General features: G+C 40.5%; 1 protein-coding gene across 3 annotated transcripts in view; it reads right to left on the bottom strand.

Annotated features, from left to right (window-relative positions):
• Positions 1 to 783: 783 nt before the first annotated feature.
• LOC124157931 (rhoGEF domain-containing protein gxcI) overlaps positions 784 to 23,396 on the bottom strand; it is a 39,312-nt gene continuing 16,699 nt past the window's right edge. For 2 of the 3 annotated variants that reach the window (XM_046533028.1, XM_046533029.1), the window contains exons 2-6: positions 16,972 to 17,332; positions 13,892 to 14,260; positions 12,261 to 12,421; positions 10,572 to 10,891; positions 784 to 1,770 (exon numbers count right to left, since the gene is read on the bottom strand). In XM_046533028.1, the coding sequence (XP_046388984.1) occupies positions 1,494 to 1,770; positions 10,572 to 10,891; positions 12,261 to 12,421; positions 13,892 to 14,260; positions 16,972 to 17,314 (1,470 nt within the window). In that variant the 5' untranslated portion in view covers positions 17,315 to 17,332 and the 3' untranslated portion in view covers positions 784 to 1,493. The remainder of the gene's footprint in view (positions 1,771 to 10,571; positions 10,892 to 12,260; positions 12,422 to 13,891; positions 14,261 to 16,971; positions 17,333 to 23,396) is intronic. The other variant, XM_046533030.1, reaches the window with a different exon arrangement.

The raw sequence follows: 23,396 nt of genomic DNA, 5'->3' as shown, positions 1-23,396 counted from the left end.
AGGTTTTACAATATAAAGAGGTTGACTACAAAGAGGTTTGCCTATAAATTTACATGTAAATCAGATGGGACCGTAGGCCTGGTATGATGTAAGGAGGTTTACTACGTAGAGGTTTTACTGTATATAGTAATTACATCTCAACCATTTTTTGTCCAGTCAAACTTATTCATTCACCCTGATGATGATGGGCGAGCCTTCCATTGAAACATTGGTGATACACAATGATTTAAAACGGTGGAAATTTCAAATAAAAGACTTCACGCAATCACCTGAAAGCTTTAGCTGCATTTTATCTCCGAACCATCACTCACAATTTCATACAAACCACATTACCAAAGTCTCAGGCAGGTTTACACACATTTAATCTTTTATTTGCCAGTTTCAATTCTAGGTGTTCCTTGATAACTAGGGAAATGGCTTCTCACGTCTCTGCCAAAAACTTCCCTCACTAAAAGCTGAGTAACTGCTTTGGTTCATTCAATAAAAATGTGTTCTACAAATTCCAAGTGAATGAATGAATTATATGATGGTGTATATATACACCAAATATCCTGATTTTGGACCTCCCCACTCACCCTCGATTTAGTTCTAACCATGAGCAAGCATAACCCCCTCCCTCTGGCCCCTGTTGACTGGACTGTTACACATATTGGCATGCTACAAGAACAGGAAGATGAATATTGCAAAAAAAGTATACATAAATGAAGATTAGGCTAAAGTTCATACAGTAAGAACACTTTGCTATACCCAAAAAATTGCTTGTTTAAAATAATAGCCGATAAGAATCTGAAAAAAGCCCAACAGCTTTTATGAGATTTAATAAATTAAGACAGGAACAGAATAAAAAAAGTTTGTGTAAGCACACTTATACTATCATGCCTCAATGCTAACTTATACCCATTGATTTAATACAAATGAGTAGCTTGAAGTTGGGTTTTGCAACTTTGATTTCTCCATTAATGTAAAAAATGAGAAATTATCGTAAAAAGGGTTAGTGTCATTTTTAATGCCTCTACATAGGCACTATACATTTGAATAAGCGCACACATCCAAAGTAATTACAATATATACGTCACTTACATTTGAAAGGGTACTTTATAAAACGTGAATGATTCTCATTTCGTGACACATACGATCGCAGCAAATTGTCAACCACAGAGATTATGTCGTGTTGCCATTCCATATTCACACATCTTCAACATAACTCAAATAAAAAACATTATTCCATTTAAGGAGGGCACTGGAAATAGGGCAAGCAATATCTATTAAACACAATATTTCTCAGTAAATGATACAGCAAACACGTGTAAGTACTAACTTACAATGGATGTCAAAAAGAGGGACTTATATTGCGCCAATATATATGCAATGAAAACAATCACAGCCGAAATAAGCAGCTTTGGCATTAAGGACAATATATCACTTGCGTAGTTTTATCTTCAATTGGGATAATATTCACGAAGAAAATTATGTAAACATTCAGTTCTCCATTTTCAAATACAGTCCGCCTTGTTGTCCTCAGCACCTCTCGCCGCCTTCTTCCCCGAAACCGGAACGTAGTTCAGCAAAATGCCGTCACGCACGGCGAGGCGCCTTCTGCACTTGAGCGACTCCTGTGGCGTTGGGCTCAACTGCGTGGTGTCGACTTTTTCCTGCTTGATGAGTCTTTTGAGTGGAATGGCGGAAAGCACATTTGAAGAGCGAAGTGGAGATGGTGAAGAGGCAGAGGAGAGGGATGAGATGGAGGACGTGGACGACGATGAAGACGCCCTGAAATAGAGAAGGTTTCATTTACGGAAGGATGATGTCTTTTCGAGATAAAGGCTAATGAAAGAAAAAGTCGTAGCCTTAAGCGAACGAATTCACTGCTTGGCTTGAGGGTGTTCTACCAAAAATAAGAGCAAATTTACTTTTAATATTAATGATTTTAAAACACAAAATTAACTGGTGCAAATATCGATTCTTCATTACCGCTATTAAATCAAGATCTTTATTACTAGATGGCAACAAAAATAAAAATTTGATTGACATGCAAATATTTTGATTTAAATATATATAATATTGGCCAATTCCTAAATTTCCATGACATTTCTTACCTTAACGTGACATTATTTCACCATGAAAATTGATTATAATTCAATTCCTCATTATATGAGGTCAACGTACAATTCCACTTTATTACGAAAAATTTTGTTTGCACCAGCATTATCAAAATAATTAAAAATTGTAAATTGACATTAAATTTTGATGAAATTAAATGAAATGTGCGAAAAGGAGATGGGAACGCCATTTTTTCCACATTAAAAGCGATTAATTAAGATTTAATGGCAGCGAGATCCTTTTACCTGTAATTGTATTGATAAAACGTATCCAATGAATACACAGGTTTTCGTACCTAAAACGTGGTTCATTATCATGAAAAACCCTTTTGAATCTTTTGACTAAAATTTCACCATTTTTAAAATGCAAGTCCATGAATCATCATTTTAAGATAGGTTTATGGCATGTATCATTCGTATTAATATCATCTCGGCTAAAGTCTGATTATGAATGTGTTGCAGTGGCGGATCCAGGATAGGGCTAAGTAAGGGGGTTAAAAGTCCAGCAGTATTGGGGGTCGGAAAAAATTACCCTTCTATCTAGTGTAAATTGGATACCCAAGGGGGGTTATAGCCCCTTGACCCCCCCCCCCCCCAACAGATCTGCCACTGATGAGTTGCAAAATACAATCTGAGAAATTGAAATAAATAACATATATTGAGATATCCTTGCATTGTCTTTCGCAGGGATATTTGGAGTATGATAACACTTGCACATGATTTTTTTCTCTCATGAGAGGTCAGTAAAAATAGGAGTACTTTAACCACCAATTCAACCCGGAACCCTGCAGTGTATAATTCTGAAAAACTAATTACTTTTTTCCACATGAATTTGGACGATCTTTTACATAAATAATATTATATGTATTTGAGTAGATCTACATACTACCCTGCAAGCCGTCTTAAAAATACACGTTGCGCGGGAGGAAGGGGTTTAGGGCATATGCCGTTAGCAAACGAAAAGGATATGCTCTATAGAAGTTACAGTAGTTAAATTGAGGAATTCTGTCACATGAAAATAAACAGTACTAGCATTTACCACGCTTGATAAATACTTCATATCCCGTGATTTCATTATTTTCTGACATCAAGGTCTGACAGCCGATAGCATATTGCCGAGATAACGATCGAATTCGTCGAAGTCAAGGGCACTGAAAATAATCGTATGATGCGTAAAAGTGAAGTTTATTGTTCTGTTTCCATGTATAAATATAGTATCAAGATTAGAACCACCTCTAATGCATGCAAATTGTCATTACTTGTGAAATTATTATTTGAAAATGAATTCGAAGGTCCTGAAGAAAATACGTTTTTAAGCGTACAGCATTAGAGTTGTTATCAAAAGTGAATTAAAATAGGTATTCAAAAAAATGTTACACTTGTACATTAACCGTGTATAACTCGTGTTCTCAAAATGTGCGAATTAGTGAGACAAAATTATAAAGAAAGTTATAGGTTCGTACGACGTCGGATAGCCGTGCCTGAGACGCCTAAAGGCGCCTACAGGGGCTATTTTGAATGTTGAGTTTTCCGACCCTTTCTCTTACATGCTTGCAGAGTGGATCTAGAGTGAGTAATAATGGCAATCCGGGGACAATATGACACCTTTGTTGACGAAACTTATAATAAGTACACTTTAAGCGAAAATAAAGAGGAAAACTAGGATTTTCACGAGGTAATTACGTTGAAAAAACTGGACGAGATCTTGTTAATTTTCTTGGCTAACAATCAATGTTGACTTTTTGTCAGCGGGAAAGCTTTTTTAATAGTCTTTTACTGTCGATAATAAATGCTGGTTGGACTCTTATTTCTTGGTCACACTTCTATTTTAATCAGTCAAAAATAATTCATCATTCAGGCTCCTCTCGTCGAAGGTAGTTTCGAGGAGCATGGCAGGACTTATGACGCATTTCCTATTAGGCCTAATTCATTGCTGTATTTCCACGACTTTGATGCAAGGGCGTACCCAGGATCAAAAACTAGGGGGAGGGGGAAATCCAATGTCGTTCAAGTTGCAGGTAATATTTATGCATGGAAAAGGAGAATGAAATCAACATTTTAAGGAAACTGTAACGGTTCTTTTCTAGTTTTTATGATGATTTGCTTGAAATAATATTATTTTCCTTAAAGAAATTAGCTCTTTTTTAGTTTTTAAAATTATTTTCTTGAAAAAATATTATTTTCCTTAAAGAAATTTGCGATTTCTGCTTCTAGGGGGGGGGGGGGCAGCTGCCCTCTCCTGCCCCTCGCTTTGTACGCCCATGCTTCGATAATATTTTCACTAATTCAAAAGCTAACTTCACATTATTCACCTAAGAACTGTTGCAACTACATGCCAGTCACAAAGAGCTTGCGAACCAACATGTGGAGACGGGTAGAGTGAGAGGGGAGGGGAAGGACCGCGAAGGAGGTCAATACGTTGAAACAACTGGATGAGATCTCGTTAATTCTTATGCCTAACAATCAATGTTGACTTTTGGACAGCGGGAAAGCTTTTTCGGCCGTTTCAGAAGGGGAAGGGGAGGAGTCATATTGTTCCCGGATTGTCATCATAACTCACTCTAGATCCACTCTGCCATCATGTTTTTGGAATTAGTTATTCTTTTGTTTATAGTCCACAAATTGACAGTTTTTCACTATTTACTTTTTCTCACTTTTAATGAAGTGCCTGCGAGCCCATATGGCCCTTCTCGAAGCAATAATTGTAGCAATCATCTTTTACTGATTTTTTGTGACCCTGACCGAAATTACTTTCCCTCTTCCGTTTGTCCTTGATCAAAAGTGCCTCCTGGGTATTTTTTTCGTGTTTTTTTTTTCTTATAATTCCTCTCGAACATGCACAACTGGCCTGCGAGTTCCTCAATAGACTTGACGTCATCTTTTATCAACAACATCCGACTTGATTTGAATGTCTCCAATGTGCTCGGCAAAATGTGAAAAATTTTACACATTAAAATCACCTCTGGCATGATATTCTCACTCTTCGCCTTTAAACCTTTATTTATCTTGGTCCACAGGCTCTTTAACTTTGCGATGTGCATTGATACATCCTCTCTCTTCTGATATCCAAACAAATGCAAATAAATCAGTGCAAATTTGAAATAATTGATCCTTACTTGATGCTTCGAAGGGTTGTTTAAATGCCTTCCTAGTCTCATATGCAGTTTCCTTGTCCATAATTTTTTAGTTGACCTCATCTGTCACTGAGTTTGCAATCGCTGACTTTGCATAGCTGTTCGCCTTACGGTACAAATCAGACTCCGTCTTGTGTCCCTTCAATAGGGTGGTTTCCTATTATTTTTTTATTGCTTTAATCGAAAGATTATTACTCCTGGAGTACGTATTTCACGCTTTTAGATTTTTAAATGACAACATCTATTTTTTTCGCGATTAAATGAAAAGGGAAATTTTCAAGCGCGCGAAAACGCGACGCTTAAGTATGAATGCCGGGAAATATCTCCGTGCGTCGTATTTCTGGTTCCCCCTCCCGCCCGGTGAGGTGACCTTGAGGCGAGGCGTAGCGCTGATACGTCGCAGGATGCTAGCGGATAGCTGAGTACCTTGCTGGATGGTAGCGCTTAGCTTAAAAAAGGTTTATTAATACCTTATCAAACGAAGAAAACTTTCCGAACTTAGCCAGTTTTAATAGGTGATCATTAAGACATGTTTCCCTGAGCTCTGTGCCTCATGCATGCATTGGTAACCTCAGACGATGTATAACTCCTATCCTCTCGTGTAGAAACTAGATCCCTGTGACGTCATGCGGAGTGGAATCGCATGGGCGCCAATCTGGCCTTTTTCAAATGAGGATAAAATTTGACCCTTGCCATTCGTCTAAACCGGTATTTCAAAAACCAAATAATTTGTGTATTATGAATACACTGATGGTGGGTAACGAATCGCAATCAATGCCTTTCGTTTTCTTTGATGAAGGAAGCTACCCTATTGTTTATCCGTCGCATCTTCAGCCAACGCACCTGGTTTCTCTAACCTTTTGTCAATGACATCGAGAGCACCTTCATGATAATCCAGCAAATCACGAACTTTCCTCTCCCACAGTGGCCATTCTCTCTCACCCGCCAGCGGCTTGATGTGTTTTGCTGGATTATCATGAGAGTGCTGGAATCAGGAAGCGTGCTGGGCCCATATCCTATTGGCATTAATTTATCTCTTGCTCCATATATTAGACACAATGTTAAGGCAAATGATGATCTAATCAATCTTTAATTATACACGTAGTTGTTGTCTCTTTGACTGATTCTCGATTTATATGATCGAAAATAAGCGCCGGCTTAATGCCTCAGGTAGTCCCGAGTTGGGTGTGGCTGTGGCCACCGAGAGTACTAGAGAAGTGTGTTATCCACCCTCGTAAGGGTCGCTCATCCGCAACCCTTTCCTAGAGTAGCTAACCCTCGCTGGTCTCTCTCCTCGGGTCTCAGAGCGGGGGAATCCATCCCGAAAACGGACCGATCCTAAGCACTGCTGACCATTATTCCGGTGGTAGGTATAAAAACAAAATTTTGGCAAAGTTCACAAAATTATAAATTTTTATCGCAAAAACAGTTCAGTCAGACGTACTTGATCGTCATACTGGCGGGAATACGATGCAAACAAACATTTTTAGTTGCGTTTCGCGATTGCAAAAGTTAGAATTTCGGTCAGTTTTTGAGGTGCAGCCTCCCACTCTGAGGGCCGAGGGTAGAGGCCAGCGAGGGTAAGGGATTTTTTCTTGGGGGAGGGGGGAGGGTCTGACGGGCAAACGGTCTCAAACATATTTTAAATTAATAACAGCGTACAACAATAACTGTTCGAAATGTTCTCTTTATTTTAATAAGGAAGTTATTAATATGATATTAAATAATGGAGGCTCCGTAATTCACAAAACATAGCGAATATAATAATAACCGTATTAAAAAATCTTGTCTATTTTTTAATCGTTTGGGGGGGAACACGCAACATTAAAGTGTGTGAATGCTTTGCCTAAGTAATAGGATATCACCAGTTTCCCAAGGCACCTGCCCCCTGACTGCCCTAAGTCCGCCTATGGGCCACACCCAACTCGGGAATGCCTGAGACATGGCCACAGAAATTGCACGGTAACCACGCCGTCATTCCCTGGGAGTTAATGCAACACGCAACGTTAAAGTGTGTGAATGCTTTGCCTAAGTGATAGGATATCACCAGTTACCCAAGGCTGCTGCCGATGCGACGGAGAAATTATTTGCACACGAAAAACGCACCCTTTAAAAGTGATTAAAATTTTTCGAGCAGCTTGACAACATCATGGAACTATCTAATACACAAGAAAGAAATAACGCCCTTAAATTGGTATTCGTAGTAAGAATTTAATCAGATACCACGTAAGTTTTAAGTAAACTTACCACAAGAAACGCAATTAAGGTAAAATTAAAAGATGGTTAATTGAAGCATGATATTATTCATAATAAATAAAATTCATTGAGTTGAAATACAGATAAACTTACAAAAAATTCATTGAATAAATATTTTTACTTTATATGTTATTGGTGCTGTATATTTCATTGAATATTGGGTATTTCATTTCTATATTTCATTGTATATTGAGCATGGGAATTGGATATTGTATATTGAAAAGGGAAAATCTTGCTAAGAAATTATTTATTTAAATGATTGCATCTTCTGACAAGTCCTTAACGACTTAGCGCTGTACTTCAGATTCCTTTCATTTTTTGTGTATGAATATTTTGTATTAATTGTGTTTACAAAGAAATGATGAAAATAATAACATAAATATTACTATAATTACTACCATCATCGCCAACATTATCATCATAATCACTCGTGATAAACACTTACTTACTCATGCACGCACTTAAATGAAACATTATGAAGATTATTCAGATATCCTCGTGAACTGAGCAAAATGCCCCTTATTTCTTCTTATAAATGTGTATTGGATGTGAAAATGGGTTGACGGAGAAAACTGTTTATCTTGAGTCAAAATATTGTGCAGTTACATGAAGCATGAGGAATGACAACACAATGAAAGAGATAGATTTATCTAGTGCAAAGGAATGTATGTTTGCAGAAATGGCAAAAAAGTTTCTGCGTCGACAATTCAGTGCACCTGAGGGAGCCAACTGGAACGTTGATGAAATGTTGTCCAGTAAACTGGATAAACGCGGAGGGAAACCCGGAAGAATCGCTGCCTACCGTCATAATCTCCCCGGAAGCCTACTTGAGTACTGATATTTTTTCTTCAAACAAAAAATCAAAACATGAGTACCCGTACCTCCGAAGCAACTAGTTCTTTTATAACCAAATTTAAGTGATTGTTATTTAAATTGGAATTTAAGTAAGTAATCTAATGGACTTCATAGGTGAAATGAAACTAATAGCATAAATCTTATATATTATTCTGATCAATAAAAAATGTGTTAATATCCTTCATGAAAATCTCCCCTTCCTCAATGATCAAAGCTCTGCTTCAATCTTGAAAAATAATGAATACGTTCAACTTTTATCGTAAAGTGTACTATATTTTTCAGATTTAGAGCTAATATCCAACTCATTTTCGTCATCGGAAGCTAATAACTATTTAACAAGCATTGTTCACCGACTGTTATCGTAGTACACCGGTGGTAGTTGATATGAATTCTACATGTACATACTGCCCCTAAGCCGCCTCAAATAGGACTATGGCAGGGGTTGTTAGCGTACAAATAAAAAGGAAATCCTGGAACGAAGATCCACCTAGCACTTATAAAAACCATTCATTTTTAAGAGGAAAAACAAATTCCCGTACCTATTCGCTCGGGAAAACATCTCTCTTAATTTTACGTTTCCTTCCAATCTGGAAATATGATGATGTTCTAATATGATGCTCTCTGTGTCGCTCTGAAAGACATCTATTCTCATTTGTTCAAGAAATCTAAACTGAGCGAGCAGCCTCCGAGTCTCTAGCGACTCCCAGCCTAAATCGTTTAGAATTTGTGTCGAAAGCTTTTTGTACGTCCGAAGCAGTCATTGACGAATCCCGCAGCGTTTCCTTTCTATTTTATCAAGTTAAAGAATTAAGACTTTCTGTTTTATGACTGCAAAACTGTGAAAGGAATATCACGCGTGCGAGATGAGCAAAACCTGGTGGGCTTTTAGACTGTGGCAACACGAAGGAGAAGATAGTAGGGGTAATAAGGGCTGGCTTAGCAACGGAGGGGAGGAGACGTACCTGTTGTGTAGGGCTCTGTTGGATACAGATGCTCGCTATCTGAGAGGGGGGAGTTGCGCAAGGAAGTGGGTTAGAATAAAATGGAGTCGTTGATTTAAAAGGTGCGCCCGCCCCTGCGTGGCACTCAGCGGCCATTTTGGCGCTTCGTCCATTTTGGTTGAGTACTCCTTGCGCAATCATCGTTTCCAGTTCCAATTTTTTTAAGGTGGATGTCAGATAGCAGTCGGTAGTAATTCACACGAGAAACACGTGTTATAAAGGCATAGTAAACTACCGCTATCTTCTAGAGCAAGGGTCTTAAACCCGCGGCTCGCCGGCTAATTATTTCGGCTACTAGAGGTTAAAGAAAATATTGTATTAAGAACCAAATATCGACACACTCGTCAATAGAAAACAATGTAAAAAATCGCATTGATTGATTGAACTTTTTTTAACCAGCATACATTATTGCACTTTGAAATTATGTGCCTTTTTTACTTATTTTATTGGTGTGGTGGTAAAGCGACGTGGAGAATTGTGGCCCTCCGGTCGATGTGAATTCGATTTTTGGCCCTTGCATGAAAAAAGGTTGAATACCCCTGTTCTTGAGCTTTCCCTATATACGTTGGTGCTTCATGAATTTCAACGAGGCAGCGAGCATTTCACTACATCGTGAATCATTGTTAAGTTTTGTAAAAGTAATTTATTTTTCATAGATATGCGGGAGTCCATACCATTCAGTCCTATATTTATATTAAATGATTTCTCATGAATTTCTTCCTCACGAACTCAAATTAAGTATTTAACCAAAATGGGAAATATATCTCAGGAAATACGCTACTTTATTTAACAATTAACTAATAATACCAAAGTGTTTGCCGATAAATTAATATGCATTGTCGTTATGTTATACATACTATCAGTGGTGGATACAGGATAGGGACAAGGGGGGGGGGGTTATGTTGGGGTTAAAAATCCAGCAGTAGTGGGGATCGGAAAAAAACCATTCTATCTAGTGTAAATTGGATACCGAAGGGGGGGTATAGCCCCCATAAACCCATATATCCGCCACTAAATACTATGCGAAATGTAAAATTTTCATTTTCACCTCAAAATTTTACTTATTGACCGATTAATTGTTATTCACGTGATAAAAAATATTTACAGCTTATAAAATATTGAGGTGGATAATTTTGGTGTTGTAATTGGCGCCCATGAATTATTGCGATGGGTCTATTACTATCGAGGATAGCGATCGTATGATGATATCCCCACTTCTGTCTCACCTGTCACCCGAATTGGGCTCCACTTTGAGCCTAGCCGATCCGTTGGTGCCGTGGTGCTCGCAGACGGGTGCTGTTGGTGTCTCCTGGGCGACGACCGCAGGGTTTTCTGTTGTGGCGGCCATTCCCGTCTGTTGGTTGGGTACTATTGGTGCCAGGCGCCTCCTCCACTCCACTGTGGCGCCACACCTCGGGCTGTTGGCATGGTGATCGGCGGCGTGGTGGCCCCGGCCGCCTCCCAGCACGCCGTTCAGCCGCCCCTTGCCCCCAGACTGCCGGCCCTGCGCCTGCGCGTTGCGCCTACCGCTCCCCGGGTGGGCCTGCTGACAAGAGAGCGGAGAATAATTTAATATCCCACACAGTTTCATTTATCTAACATGTCCCGTATATTTATGGAACGTTAATTTAAATAAAAAAGAACTCTATGCGCTTTGTTTCAATTTTTCATGTACGGGAACTCAAATAAGTTCGCAATTTTTTTTTCAAACGTTTCAGTGGGATAACCTACTATTTTCAATGACTGAGAATAGTGAGTTGTTCCACTGAAACATCAGACTAAAATTTTCGCGAGCGTCCCTTTTTCTGCGTTTCTATGTTTTAAAATCGAGTCATTCATTTAAGCGTTATCGTTAGAAACAATGTCTTCAATATTGCATATCGATGGCTAAGTTTTAACAACGCATATCTCAAAAATAGCAACTTTTGAGGAGAGCAAAAGAAACGATTGGTATTTTTAATTGTACACTGAAATTAAGGACCAAAAATTCATAAAACTAATAAAGGAGCATACATTTGCAAACAAAGAGTTGTTTTTTTGCTTGAATTTTATTTTTTTAATGTCATTACACTTTGTTTAAGATACCTATCTCAAACCGGCCAAATTTTGAGATACGTGGTGTTAGAACTTGGCCATCGATATTCATTTCTGTTTTCGGTTTGTTGGACCTTGTTTTCCTTTATGGCGTCTAAATAGTTTTATGCATCTGCATGGATATTTATCCATTTAATAATTTTTTATGGTTGGTGTCAACGTGCATGGTGCGATGCATGATCGGTGAGAGCTCACATCGCCAGATGGCATTGCATTTGCTCTGGTCTTTCCTCGATGAGTACGAAAACGTTGCGTATTGTATACTGAATGTTGGTGTATACTCATCCCCTGCCAAACACCCTTGAGGTTGCTAGGAGGATATTATGTAGATGACTAGAGATGCGTGAAAATCGCAAATGCGATATAGATGCGATTTGCGCAAATAAATGCGACATAGATGCGATGACTGGACTTTTATGATATTTTTACGCAAATTTGCCTTTTCGACGGCAAAATTCGTACATTTTGTGCCGAGCGCAGTTAAAATGCTCCGCCGACACTCGCCGCTTAATGCATGTGAGCGACTGGCCAGCTACTAGATGGCTGGGACTCTACGTGGCCGCGAACTACAAGTGGGCGCGGGAAAACTACAACACCGCCACTATATGTCTTATTCCTTAATTTATTATTTTGTTCGACAACATAATTATTTAAAATATTCTGTATTTGGTCATATAACTATGTTTCGCTACATTTCATCGTCATCTACCTCATCATGAAAATAAAAAAATAGACGCTACGAAATGCGATAAACTGTTGTTGAAAGGGCGATAAAATAAAAATGAAAGTGCGATTTTCACGTATCTCCATAGATGCCTTACCGGTGAAGAATCGTCATGCGAGACGGCGGCATGTGCTGTGTTCTGGTTGAGGTGGTGGTGGCTGTTGTTGTTCTGCTGTTGCTGTTGCCGCCTCTGCCACTCCACCACGCCCCCTAGCAGGCGGATGTACCGGATGGCCATGCGCAGGATCTCGTTCTTACCTGAGAAGGAAATCAAAGATCAAAGATTCAAGAAGAAAGAAGAAGAAGTTAGCAGAGTACCATGCTAGCTGGTAGCGCTTGGCTTAAATAAGGATTATTAATACCTTATCAAACGAAGGAACCTTTCCGATCAGAGCCAGTTTTAGTAGGTGATTATTAAGAGATGTTTCCCTGAGCTCTGTGCGTCATGCATGCATTGGTAATCTCAGACGATGTAAAACTCCTATCCTCTCGTGTAGAAACTAGGTCCCTGTGACGTCACGTGGAGTGGCATCGCATGGGCGCCAATCTGGCCTTTTTCAAATGCGGTTAAAATTGACCATTGCTATTCGTCTAAACTGGGATTTCTAAAACCAAATAATTTGTATATTATCAATATACTAATGGTGGGTAACGAATCGCAATAAATGCCTTTCGTTTTCTTTGATGAAGGAAACTACCCTATTGGACTATTCTCAATTTTGTACCCCATTGGAGAGCAATGATTGGCCAAGCTTGGCAAAGAAATTTTGTTGATGCACATGAATAATTAAAATTAAAAAAAAGGTAAAAGAAAGTGTGAACGGTGTTAAGGATAGAAGAAGACATATGAAACACACTCACGCTTTTGCTCAGACAGCAATCAACCCGAAGGGTGGGACATTAAGTATATCCATGCTACCAGTGATGTGATGCAAAGAAGTTAAAGTAAATTAAATTACTGATAAAGATTACACCTTTGATAATTTGACTTGTAATTGATACATTTTTAAAGAAATAATTTTTAATTGTTTGTGATTAATCCATACATTTTAGTAGTCAAAAGTGAAAATTAGAATTCCACGCCCGTTGATCAAAATAGCAGTTCCAGCGACATTAATCTCATCCACGGGTGTAAATTTTATGCAATGGCATAGAATAATAACTAAAATGCTGAAAACGTTTCCGTCCACTTTTCATGAACTTTTTGCGTCATCAAAGTTCTGGTTCTTTCATTCGTTCGGGGAGACGTGATCGCTGAGGGAAAGATTAGCTCGCGAGAGTGTTGATGACAACGAAACTCTTGATACGAATGAGCGATTCCGAAAAGGAACGGAGATACGGTGTTTGCCGCTCGGCGAGAGTCAGTGACGTCATAATCACGTACTCTGGGCATGCGGTCAAGATTTAAATAGAAAATAAAACGGATAACGTGATCTCCACGGTCAGCCATAACTAGATGATCGTGGTGGAAGTACAGCGCTCTATTGATAAAGTCTTCTCGGGAAATCAGCCGGGTAAGAATGGACATCGCTGCCAACGTTTCAATGGCCTTCTCTGCCATCGTCTTCGCCCTGAAGACGATGGCAGAGAAGGCCGTTGAAACGTTGCAACAATGTCCATCCTTACCCGGCTGATTTCCCGCGAAGACTTTATCAACAGCATTCGCCGGGAAAGCACCAAATTCTACAGCGCCCTAGTTTCCGTTAATTCACATCATGAGGTCCTTACTGAGCTTCTTGTCCGGTGGATGCGTGGGCACGAGGCGTCGCAGTTCCGAGAAGGCGCCGCTCACGTTCTGCTGGCGCCACCGCTCCCTCGAATTAGTCAGCACCTTTCCACCGCCCGCACTCGGCGTCGTCGTCTGCTGCTGCACCGCCTGCTGTTGGGACGACTGCCTCCCGGCCCTGCCGCCCACCCGAAGGCCCTGAGACGGCGTCTGAACGCTCCCCGGGGGCGGCAGGGGCCTCAGCAGGATGAGGGGCGGCGGCAAGGGCCGAGGGAACGCACCGCCACCAGATGGCAGCACGAGCGGGCGAACGCCTCTGGCGGCTGATGGTGAGAAACCCGTCTGCAGGCCGTTGCCAAGGTGACTGCCATCTTCAAACATGAAAGACCAAATAAAATGATTGGTTTGGAAGCCAAAGGGTACAAGTGATTTTTTTCTCAACGGAGTTAGGCAAAGTTAATTGCTAGAATAAATACACAGAGACCTGGTTGCCAAGGGATATGATTGAGTCTCTGTACTGTGCTGACATCGAGTGGAAAATCAAATGCACTACTATATATCTAATTGATAACGTTTGTTTTCTATACCTAATTTCTGTACCTAACTCGGTATAAAAAAGAAAAATTACTTGTACCACTTGGCTTCCGCTCGAATGTGTTATGGATTGGGTGATTTCACGGCGAATGATGTTTGCGAAGTTCCCTAAAGTTTCAGTACGGGTCACGATAATGGCTATTGCCAGCGTTTCCATGGCTACCTTCGTTGTTGTCCCTGGTTGCGTCTCAACATCAGCACCGATGCGACGATGGCAGAGATAACCATAGAAACGTCGGAAAGGGGCCAAAATCTGACCCAGATGGTAACCCATGAGAACTTGTAAACAAAACTGAATATTTTGATGACTTCAGGATCAAAAAGAACTTCATACCGATTCAAGTATTGAGCTTTCACTTTCATTCAGTCAAGTAACCGTATTGGAAATATCCAATTCTGCTCAATTCAATAGTGACAAATTTCAATTGAATATATGGAAATTCAATTGAATTTCCTCACATTCGATTGAATTTCTATATATTCAATTGAAATTTGTCACTTTTCAATTGAATGTAATTTAATATTTCCAACAGGGAACTCAGAAGCAAAACAATAACAACGAACATGTTATTTATATAAACAGTTGAAGCATAAATTGTAATAAAAAATCGCTTGTAAGGACGAATTCTTATCACCGTTTTTCCTTCTATGCCTGTCTCATTTTCTCGATTCCACATCTCGAATTACTCCAGTTCTCCAGGTAATGTTGCCAATTAGTGACAATATAGGCGTCTGTTGAAACTGGAATCGCATGATAGTTATGACATTTCTGGTTGAGATGTTGTGTGTTACGTGTAATCCACCAACTATAATTTTATCGAGGGAGTACTAGTATTTGAGGCTCACTTAACATTTAAAAAATTGAAAATGCAGTCCGCAACTGCACGCAAAGCGCTCACGATTCCATGAGCGCGCGTTTAAAGGCGCATTTGAAATTGCCGTCCCGGTTAGTCCAGTGACTCTTCCCAAACCAGCCAGTTTACATAAACAATGATTTTTTGTGCATTTGCTTGTGTTTTCAGTGTTAATCGTGGTTTGGGTCTAAAAGGAGACTTGAATCTCATAACTTAACAATGGGACAAAAATACCTAAAATACAATAGAGGAATCTGGAAGTGGCCGTGTTGTCTGAGAGGATGGGGAAAAGGTCTTTTAGGGTCCTACGCAATACGTCCACGCCCGGAAAAAAGGTCGTACAGAGAGAAAGGAACTGCGACGAATTGTCCCCGCCTAGTTTTTTTCGGGACATATGATTTTTTTCGGATCTTATTCCGGAGGAGGGGTTCCGGGTAACCCCTTCTCCTGAGAGCATGGTGTAAATTTGAAAGGAATCTATTAAGGGAGTCTGGATTATTACATATTCTGTGACCACGGATGGAAACAGATTTTTCCCGCGATGCCCTTCACTCGTTTTTAAAAGACCACCAAATCTGGCCAGCATCTTAAAAACAACCAAACCACTGCCCAAACAAAGTACCTATATTAAACCACAGCCCTCGCCCTGCAACCGTGCAAGATGCAAAACTTGTCACATCCTCATCACCGAACCCCTTCCCGATCAATTCCTTGCCTTCCCTCTCCCCTCTGTGTCGGAAATTTCTTGCACAACAAAAAACATTGTATATATACTGTTGTGCCAGAAATGCCCCGCTTTTTATATCGGCTTATCCACCACTCCCCTTTGCATCCGAATGAACGGGCATCGCTCTTCATGCAATAGCGTTTCTTCGGTTTCTGCTTCCCTTCCAGTCGCCGTTCATGCTTCCTCCCACAAAGCTCTGTTTGACCAATGCTATAAAGTGGGAATATTAGCCTCCCTCCCCCCGTCTACCACCCCCCTAGAACTGAAGGACTTGGAACAGGCATGCATATGGGCTTTCCGTGCGTTTTCTGGTCCAGGAATCAACCGCGCCCATTAGAAAGAACAACCAATCCCCGTCCACCGTTTTTCCTCCCTCCATCTTAGCCCTCTGCCCTGCACCCTTCCTTATGCCCTTTCCTCACTTTCCCTCCTCTTCTCACTTGAGAAAGATGGGCTGCGTCCCATCGAAAATTTGTAAAAACAACCTTTCCCCGTAAGTTCCTCACTTTTATTTTATTTTTCGTTTTTCTGTCAATTTCTAAGTTTTTTTGTGTGCCCACCCCAGGGCAAGAAGAAGTTCCTTTACATTATTTATAATGCTCGTGTGAGTTTATTTCAAACACTTGTTTTTCAAGATTAGAAATTATTCACATACATAAGATTACGAGGAGGTTTAGACATAGGATTGACTCATGGAAGAGTTTATTTGTTGAAACACCACGGACCTAATAACGTTGCCAAGGCCGTTGGGAGGCGGGGAAGAATCTAAGGAGGTCTCCAATTTTTTTCCTCCTAAATTTTTTTGAGATGCGATCTTAAACGTATACCCGTGTCTCTCAAAGCGAACCCACTCACGAAATAATTTTTCGTCTCCTACCCCAAAACTATTCCACACCCATAGACTTACATGATCTCTGGTTTCCGTGCAGGTTGTTGTGGTGGTTGCTGCCGTGGTGGTTGTTGTTGTGGCTGCCATGGTCACCGTTGGCGAGGCGATCCCTGTGCGACGACGCATTGGCGGCTTCGTCGTAGTCTTCCTCCTCTTCGGGGGAGAAGTCTGATAGGACGTCGGAGGAGGGCGGCGTGGAGGGGGATGAGGAGGACGAGGGGGGTGGGGAGGCGGTGGTGGAGGGGGGCGTGGCGGGGGAGGAGGAGAGGGGCGAGGAGGGGTGGGCCACGCCCCCGCAAGGACTCTCACCCCGCGCCGCCTCACCCCCGCTGCTGCACTCGGAGAAGTCCACGTCGAACATGGCCACCGCGCGATCGCCCTATCAATGAAGAAAAATTTAGGCCAAAGCATGGACCACAGATGGAGCATTTATAAGCATTAATTAAGCCCTATTTTTCTGTGGCCAGATGAGGAATTCTTTATTACTTAACCTTGAATATTAATTGGTATTTTCTATAGTTGTTAGTAAATAGCGCTTTTGAGGTCATATCTAATTTTCATCATTTATCATACCAATTAAGTCTAAATTTTATGAGGTGGTTTCCTTTTATTGTTTTTATTGCCTAAATCTAAATATTATTACTCCTGGATTACATATTTCACGCTTTTAGATTTTTAAATGACGATATCTATTTTTCGCGACTAAATGAAAAATGAAATTTTTCAAGCGCGCGAAAACGCGACTGCTAAAAATGCTGGGAAAAGCCTGTGTGACGTCTGGCTGCTGCTGTGTGACGCCAACTGGGTGCGAGACTATGAACACCGCTACGATGCAGGCTGCTTGCTGCCGAGCATGGCGGTAGCGTAGAGTACTCTGCAAGCAGGTAGCGCTTGGCTTAAATAAGTATTATTAATACCTTATCAAACGAAGGAAACTTTCCGACCGTAGGCAGTTTTAATAGGTGATTATTAAGAGTTTCCCTGAGCTCTGTGCTTCATGCATGCATTGGTAATCTCAGACGATGTAAAACTTCTATCTACTCGTATAGAAACAAGGTCCCTGTGACGTCACGTGGAGTGACATTGCATGGGCGCCGATCTGGCCTTTTTCAAATGAGGTTAAAATTTACCATTAACCTTCGTCTAAACTGGGATTTCTAAAACCAAATAATTTCCACATTCTGAATACACCAATGGTGGGTAACGATTCGCAATCAATGCGTATCGTTTTCTTTGATGAAGGAAACTACCCTATTGACATACTCGTATATATTTCATTTTGGCTTGGGGCAGCCCCTTGATTTTCTCCAATATTTTCATAGAAAACGGAGAATTGAGTATAATTGGGGAAACTGTCGACCTTGCATTGGAAGTACTTCTTTTTCCAGTTCGGCTCGCTGAGGACTTTTGAGTATAGATAGAATTTTAAAGAGAACGAAAGCTATTCACGGCTTGTATTGCATAGGATTGAGATTCAAGATGTGAGGTCGGCCGAAATCATGAATTTGAAGACTCGATGAGTGGTGAGAGTTGAACGTGAGGAATGTCTCTTTTTATTCGAACTCTTTTGATGGAAGCCATTTTCCCCCTTGTGCAGGTAAAGCCTGTATGTAAAGACTATTATTTCCATTCCTTTATCGTGATAGGTACAACAATAGGTTTTTCAGGGACCAAAAGAGTGACGTGATCCCTTGACGCATCATTTCCTGAATCACACGGCCATTCCCACTGTCCCTTTCATCGTCGCTTCTTCCGTCCCTTTCCGTACCATTCTGTGTTTACAATTGTAATTCCATTAACCCATTATAAACCAATGTTGCTTCTAAGTAACATCAAAAATTTATACATTTTTAGCTCTATTCAGGAAAGATTAAAACTACGTGTTCTTAAAATCATTAGTGAAATGTATACGACAGGTGAGATACCAAAGGATTTCAAGAGGAACATTATAATCCCTATTCCTAAGAAGAAAAGAGCGGAGAAGTGCGAAGATTTTAGGACCATAAGCCTTACTACACATGCGTCAAAGATACTGACAAGGATCATCTATAGAAGAATAGAACGAAAAGCAGAAGAGTACTTGGATGAGGACCAATTTGGATTCAGAAAAAACAAAGGCACAAGGGAAGATATTGGCCCTAAGACTGCTCATAGAGAAGAGAATGGAAAAGAACGAGCCAACATTCGTTGCGTTTGTGGACTTAGAGAAAGCATTTGACAACGTGGATTGGAGCACAATGCTTGGAATCCTAAAGGAAATTGGGGTTCTTTATAATGACAGAAGAATCATCCACAGTTTATACAAAAACCAAGTAGCCGTGATAAAATCAGGGCCCAGCTGTGAAGAAGCAAGGATTAAGAAAGGAGTGCAACAAGGCTGTACATTGTCACCCGTAATTTTCAACGTTTACATTGAAAAAGCCATTAGTGAAATAAAAGAAAAGGAATTGGGAGTGAATATCCATGGAGAAAAAATTAGCATGCTAAGATTTGCAGATGACATAGCCGTTATAGCAGAAACAGAGAGGGATTTGAAAAATATTCTGATTAATATGGGTAGGGTAATGGGTAGATATCAACTGAAAATAAGCACGAAGAAAACCACGATCTTAGTATGCAGCAGAAGAGAAGAAGTCAAGACTAACATTAAAATAGGGAAGCAAAAACTGATAGAGGTGGATGAATTCGGTTATTTGGGAAGCAAGATAACTAGTGACGGGAGAAGTAAGAAGGAAATTATCAGCAGAATAGCCCAGGCGAGGAGAGCATTCCACCAAAAGAGAGACCTGCTTACAGCGGGAAACTTAAATATGGAAGTAAAGAAACAATTTATAAGAACCTACATTTGGAGTATGCTCCTATACGGAAGTGAGGCATGGACAATGATCGCAGCGGAGAAAGCAAGGATAGAGGCCTTCGAAATGTGGTGCTACAGAAGAATGATGAAAATCAAATGGATCGACCGAGTTAGTAACGAGGAAGTCCTAAGAAGGATAGGAGAGAAGAGAAGCCTCATGAAAACCTTAATAAGAAGACGGAACAACCTTATGGGCCACATCTTGAGACATGATGGCCTGATGAAGACAATCGTCGAGGGACAACTGGCAGGCAAGAATGGAAAAGGAAGACCCCGAACAAAATATATGGAACAAGTAAAGAGAGATGTGAAAGAGAAGAAATACGTAGGTGTGAAAAGATTAGCTGATAAGAGAACTGAGTGGAGAGCTGCGTCAAACCAATCCTAGGATTGTTGACCAGTGATGTTGATGATGATGATGTTCTTTTGCACTGCAAAGTTTGATGTCGAAATATGTAGCTTCTCCAGTAATGATGATTGAAAAGAAAATTCTCACATTTTTAGAATGAGAAGTCTTGAAATTTAATTTTTCCCGGAAGCAGCTCTGGGTTAGAAAGGGTTAAAAGCCACACGTTGCGTCGCATTTGCTGTTAGCGGTCCTGCGTTCTGATTGGCTGAAAGAGAGTTCGTGCGATGGTTTGAACGACGGAAAAAGAAACGTGACGATTGATGTAAAAAAAGGATGGGATTTCCATCCCCGAGTTTTCGCGGAAAATGATCGCGTGAAAAGGTCGTTTTTCAGCCATCATTGGAATGATCACTGGAGTCATCGCTCAAGAGCGGTGAGAAAAATGATCTAATGATTCAGGCTTTAATTCGAGCGAGAAGTATCAATGGTCGAAAATATTTCGATTGAATACAGCTCTCTTCTGGAAATTTAGGTTTTCGAAACCAGGGGGAAGCTAAGTATGGGACTTTGAATACAAACATGACATTTTTCTAAATGATGGGAAATATATATATACTCCGACTATAATTTTGTTGAAGTATATCGAGAGGTAACTTGTATTTGGGGCCCAGTTTACCCAGAAAGTTTGAAAATTCTCTGGAACTATAACTCGTCTAGAAGCGCTTCATTCCCACCTCCACAGTACGATGGTAATCAGAATACGTTTCATCACATGTTTTGCATTGGTAATTTCTTCGCAAAGGTGAAGCGCAATCGCAAATTGCAGATCATGATTCCTCATAAGCACACCACAATCCGGAGTTAGGATTAAAATAATTTTTCTAAAACTTGTTTTGAAAAATCTCCTAAATTTCCTCTTGAAAATATCCAGACGGATTTTACGGCAACTCCTTCCCATTTCGACATTATACTTTATCTTAAATTGCATTTTTACATTCACATATACTACGCGGAAAAATCTAGAGTACATCAGAGAGCAAACCTACGTCAGCCAGTACAACAACATCTTTTAGACTTCATTTTGGCTTGTAGATTATTTAATGACTGAGTCATACCTCCCAAATTCGACCATATGTTTGCCCCTTAAGATACCGTTTTCAACCAAATTTGGAAAATTGTCTTCACTTGATTGGAAAATGAAAACCCCCCAGCAATTTTGTACTACATGCAACGGTTTACAAGATAATGCAATGTTGTAAAATTGAAAATTCACGAAACTTCATATTGGACGCCAAATCTCCGGATGCAAGAAAGGTAGGTATAAGAGCGTGCAATAGCTCACTTTAAATATCTTGAATCGACAAATATAATACATGTATTACTATATAAAATTTAAACCATTTAATAAAAATATTATCAACATAAAGTTCAGAAATTTATTTTAATAAACTAGTTATCCCTTGAATTTCCCTAATTTTTTTATACACTATAGCGTATACTCATCTACAAGTTTAAAAACAACCTGTTCGAGTTAATGTTTCATTTTAAAGAAGAAAACCTTTTTAAGGCAACGCGTAACGCTCTGGCAGCACACAGTGGTTGAAAATACCAGAAAATCGGATAAATACTTGAAAATTTTCAATGGAATATATTGAAATTCTAACATTGCGGTTCGAAAGGGCATTGATTCATACGCTGCATTCTAAACCACGACCTTGCAACTTCTCCATGAAGGCTTCATTCCCACCTCCAAAGTAGGATGAAAATCTCAAGTCTCTTCACGAAATGTTTTGCATTGGCTATCTCTCCGCGAGGGAGAAGTTTAATCGCACATTTCAGATCACGATTCCTCACAAGCGAACCGCCTCACTCTCAGGAGGCTCAAGCCTGACTCAAGAGTGCATCAGGCGTCTGGAAGAAGACACAAGTTCTTTTATGTATAGCAATAAATACTGTAGTCAGAAGTGATAAACATTTATGAAACCTCCAAAATAAAAGTGAAACTAACTCAAAATATAATAATCAAACATTTTTGCATGGGATTAAACTCGGTACCGATGTATCCATACCTTCCCATCCTGGCGACATTTGTGCGGTATTGCCTCATGTATTATCTCATTCCTAGATTTGTAGCTGCGTTTCTTTCAGTTCTTATAGTGACTATTATTTTCGAGTACATCTTGACTTCTTTCAAATGAATCGTCACGTGTTAACGGATTCGGCTACACCCGGGCTTTCCGGCACAGCTGCTGCACTTCGCCGGATCCCCCATTTGCGATACCGCGGATCAGGAGGATCGTGGGCGGCGGAGGACGCAGAGTGCGATAGCCGAGGAACGGGAGTGGCTTCCGCTCCGGATGTGCGCGATAGTCGCTGGCCGCGATGCCTTCGGAAGCCTAAGGTCACGGAACACGGAAGATGCGCGTTCAATTCAAATTATATTGGTTCCAATCCCACAAGTGTTGCACCGAAGTGTCGACACCAGATCGCGTTCAAATTTCACAGAGTAAATTCACTCATTCAGTGATTACATCCGAGAGTTGGCATGTGAAGGTGAGGGTAGAGCCAGTGGCGGATACGTTTGGGGGCCACGCTCGCCCCCTTCCCCCATTTCGGGGCCGCTCGCGCCAGAATTCATCAATTAGGGAAGAGAACCGCAAATGTAACTTTTTTACATTATAAAATGGCATTGTCTTATATATGTGTATAATCAGTTTAAATAAAACTTTCTTAAACTTTGCATGTGACTCGATTATTTTTTATTACGATAAAATTAAAGGTAACTCAAGATATATTTAGCGCCCCCACCCTTTGAGTTTTTTCTGTATCCGCCACTGGGTAGAGCTCACCTCGAACAAAGCCGCAGACGATCGAATTTCACAATTTCAGGTTAGGGGGCCAGTTCCTTACCCTGAGTCAACTCGCTCTCCGATGATTATTTTTTGCCGGTGTCCGAACAGGAAATAGAACCAGGGACCCCTCAATCAGTAGCCAAGCCCTCTACCCAATGGTTTACCACGCTCCCATCTCATAGTGGTATAAATTTTATTCATTTATTTATTATCAACTTCCCGCAAAGAGCACATAATGGTCTTTTACAACGGGGGTTTCCCACATTAACAAAGTACAACACTAACACCCATGCCCCGGATAGGGATCACTTACCCAGGCGGGATTCGAACCCACGGCCTACAGTTTGGCAGGCGAGGACTTGATCCCACCGCCACCATGGCCGTC

The sequence above is a fragment of the Ischnura elegans genome, chromosome 4 (genome assembly GCF_921293095.1).
Source record: "Ischnura elegans chromosome 4, ioIscEleg1.1, whole genome shotgun sequence".
In the NCBI taxonomy this organism is placed as follows: domain Eukaryota; kingdom Metazoa; phylum Arthropoda; class Insecta; order Odonata; family Coenagrionidae; genus Ischnura; species Ischnura elegans.
Note: the sequence above shows the minus strand (reverse complement) of the source record. Positions and strands in the feature narration are given on the sequence as shown.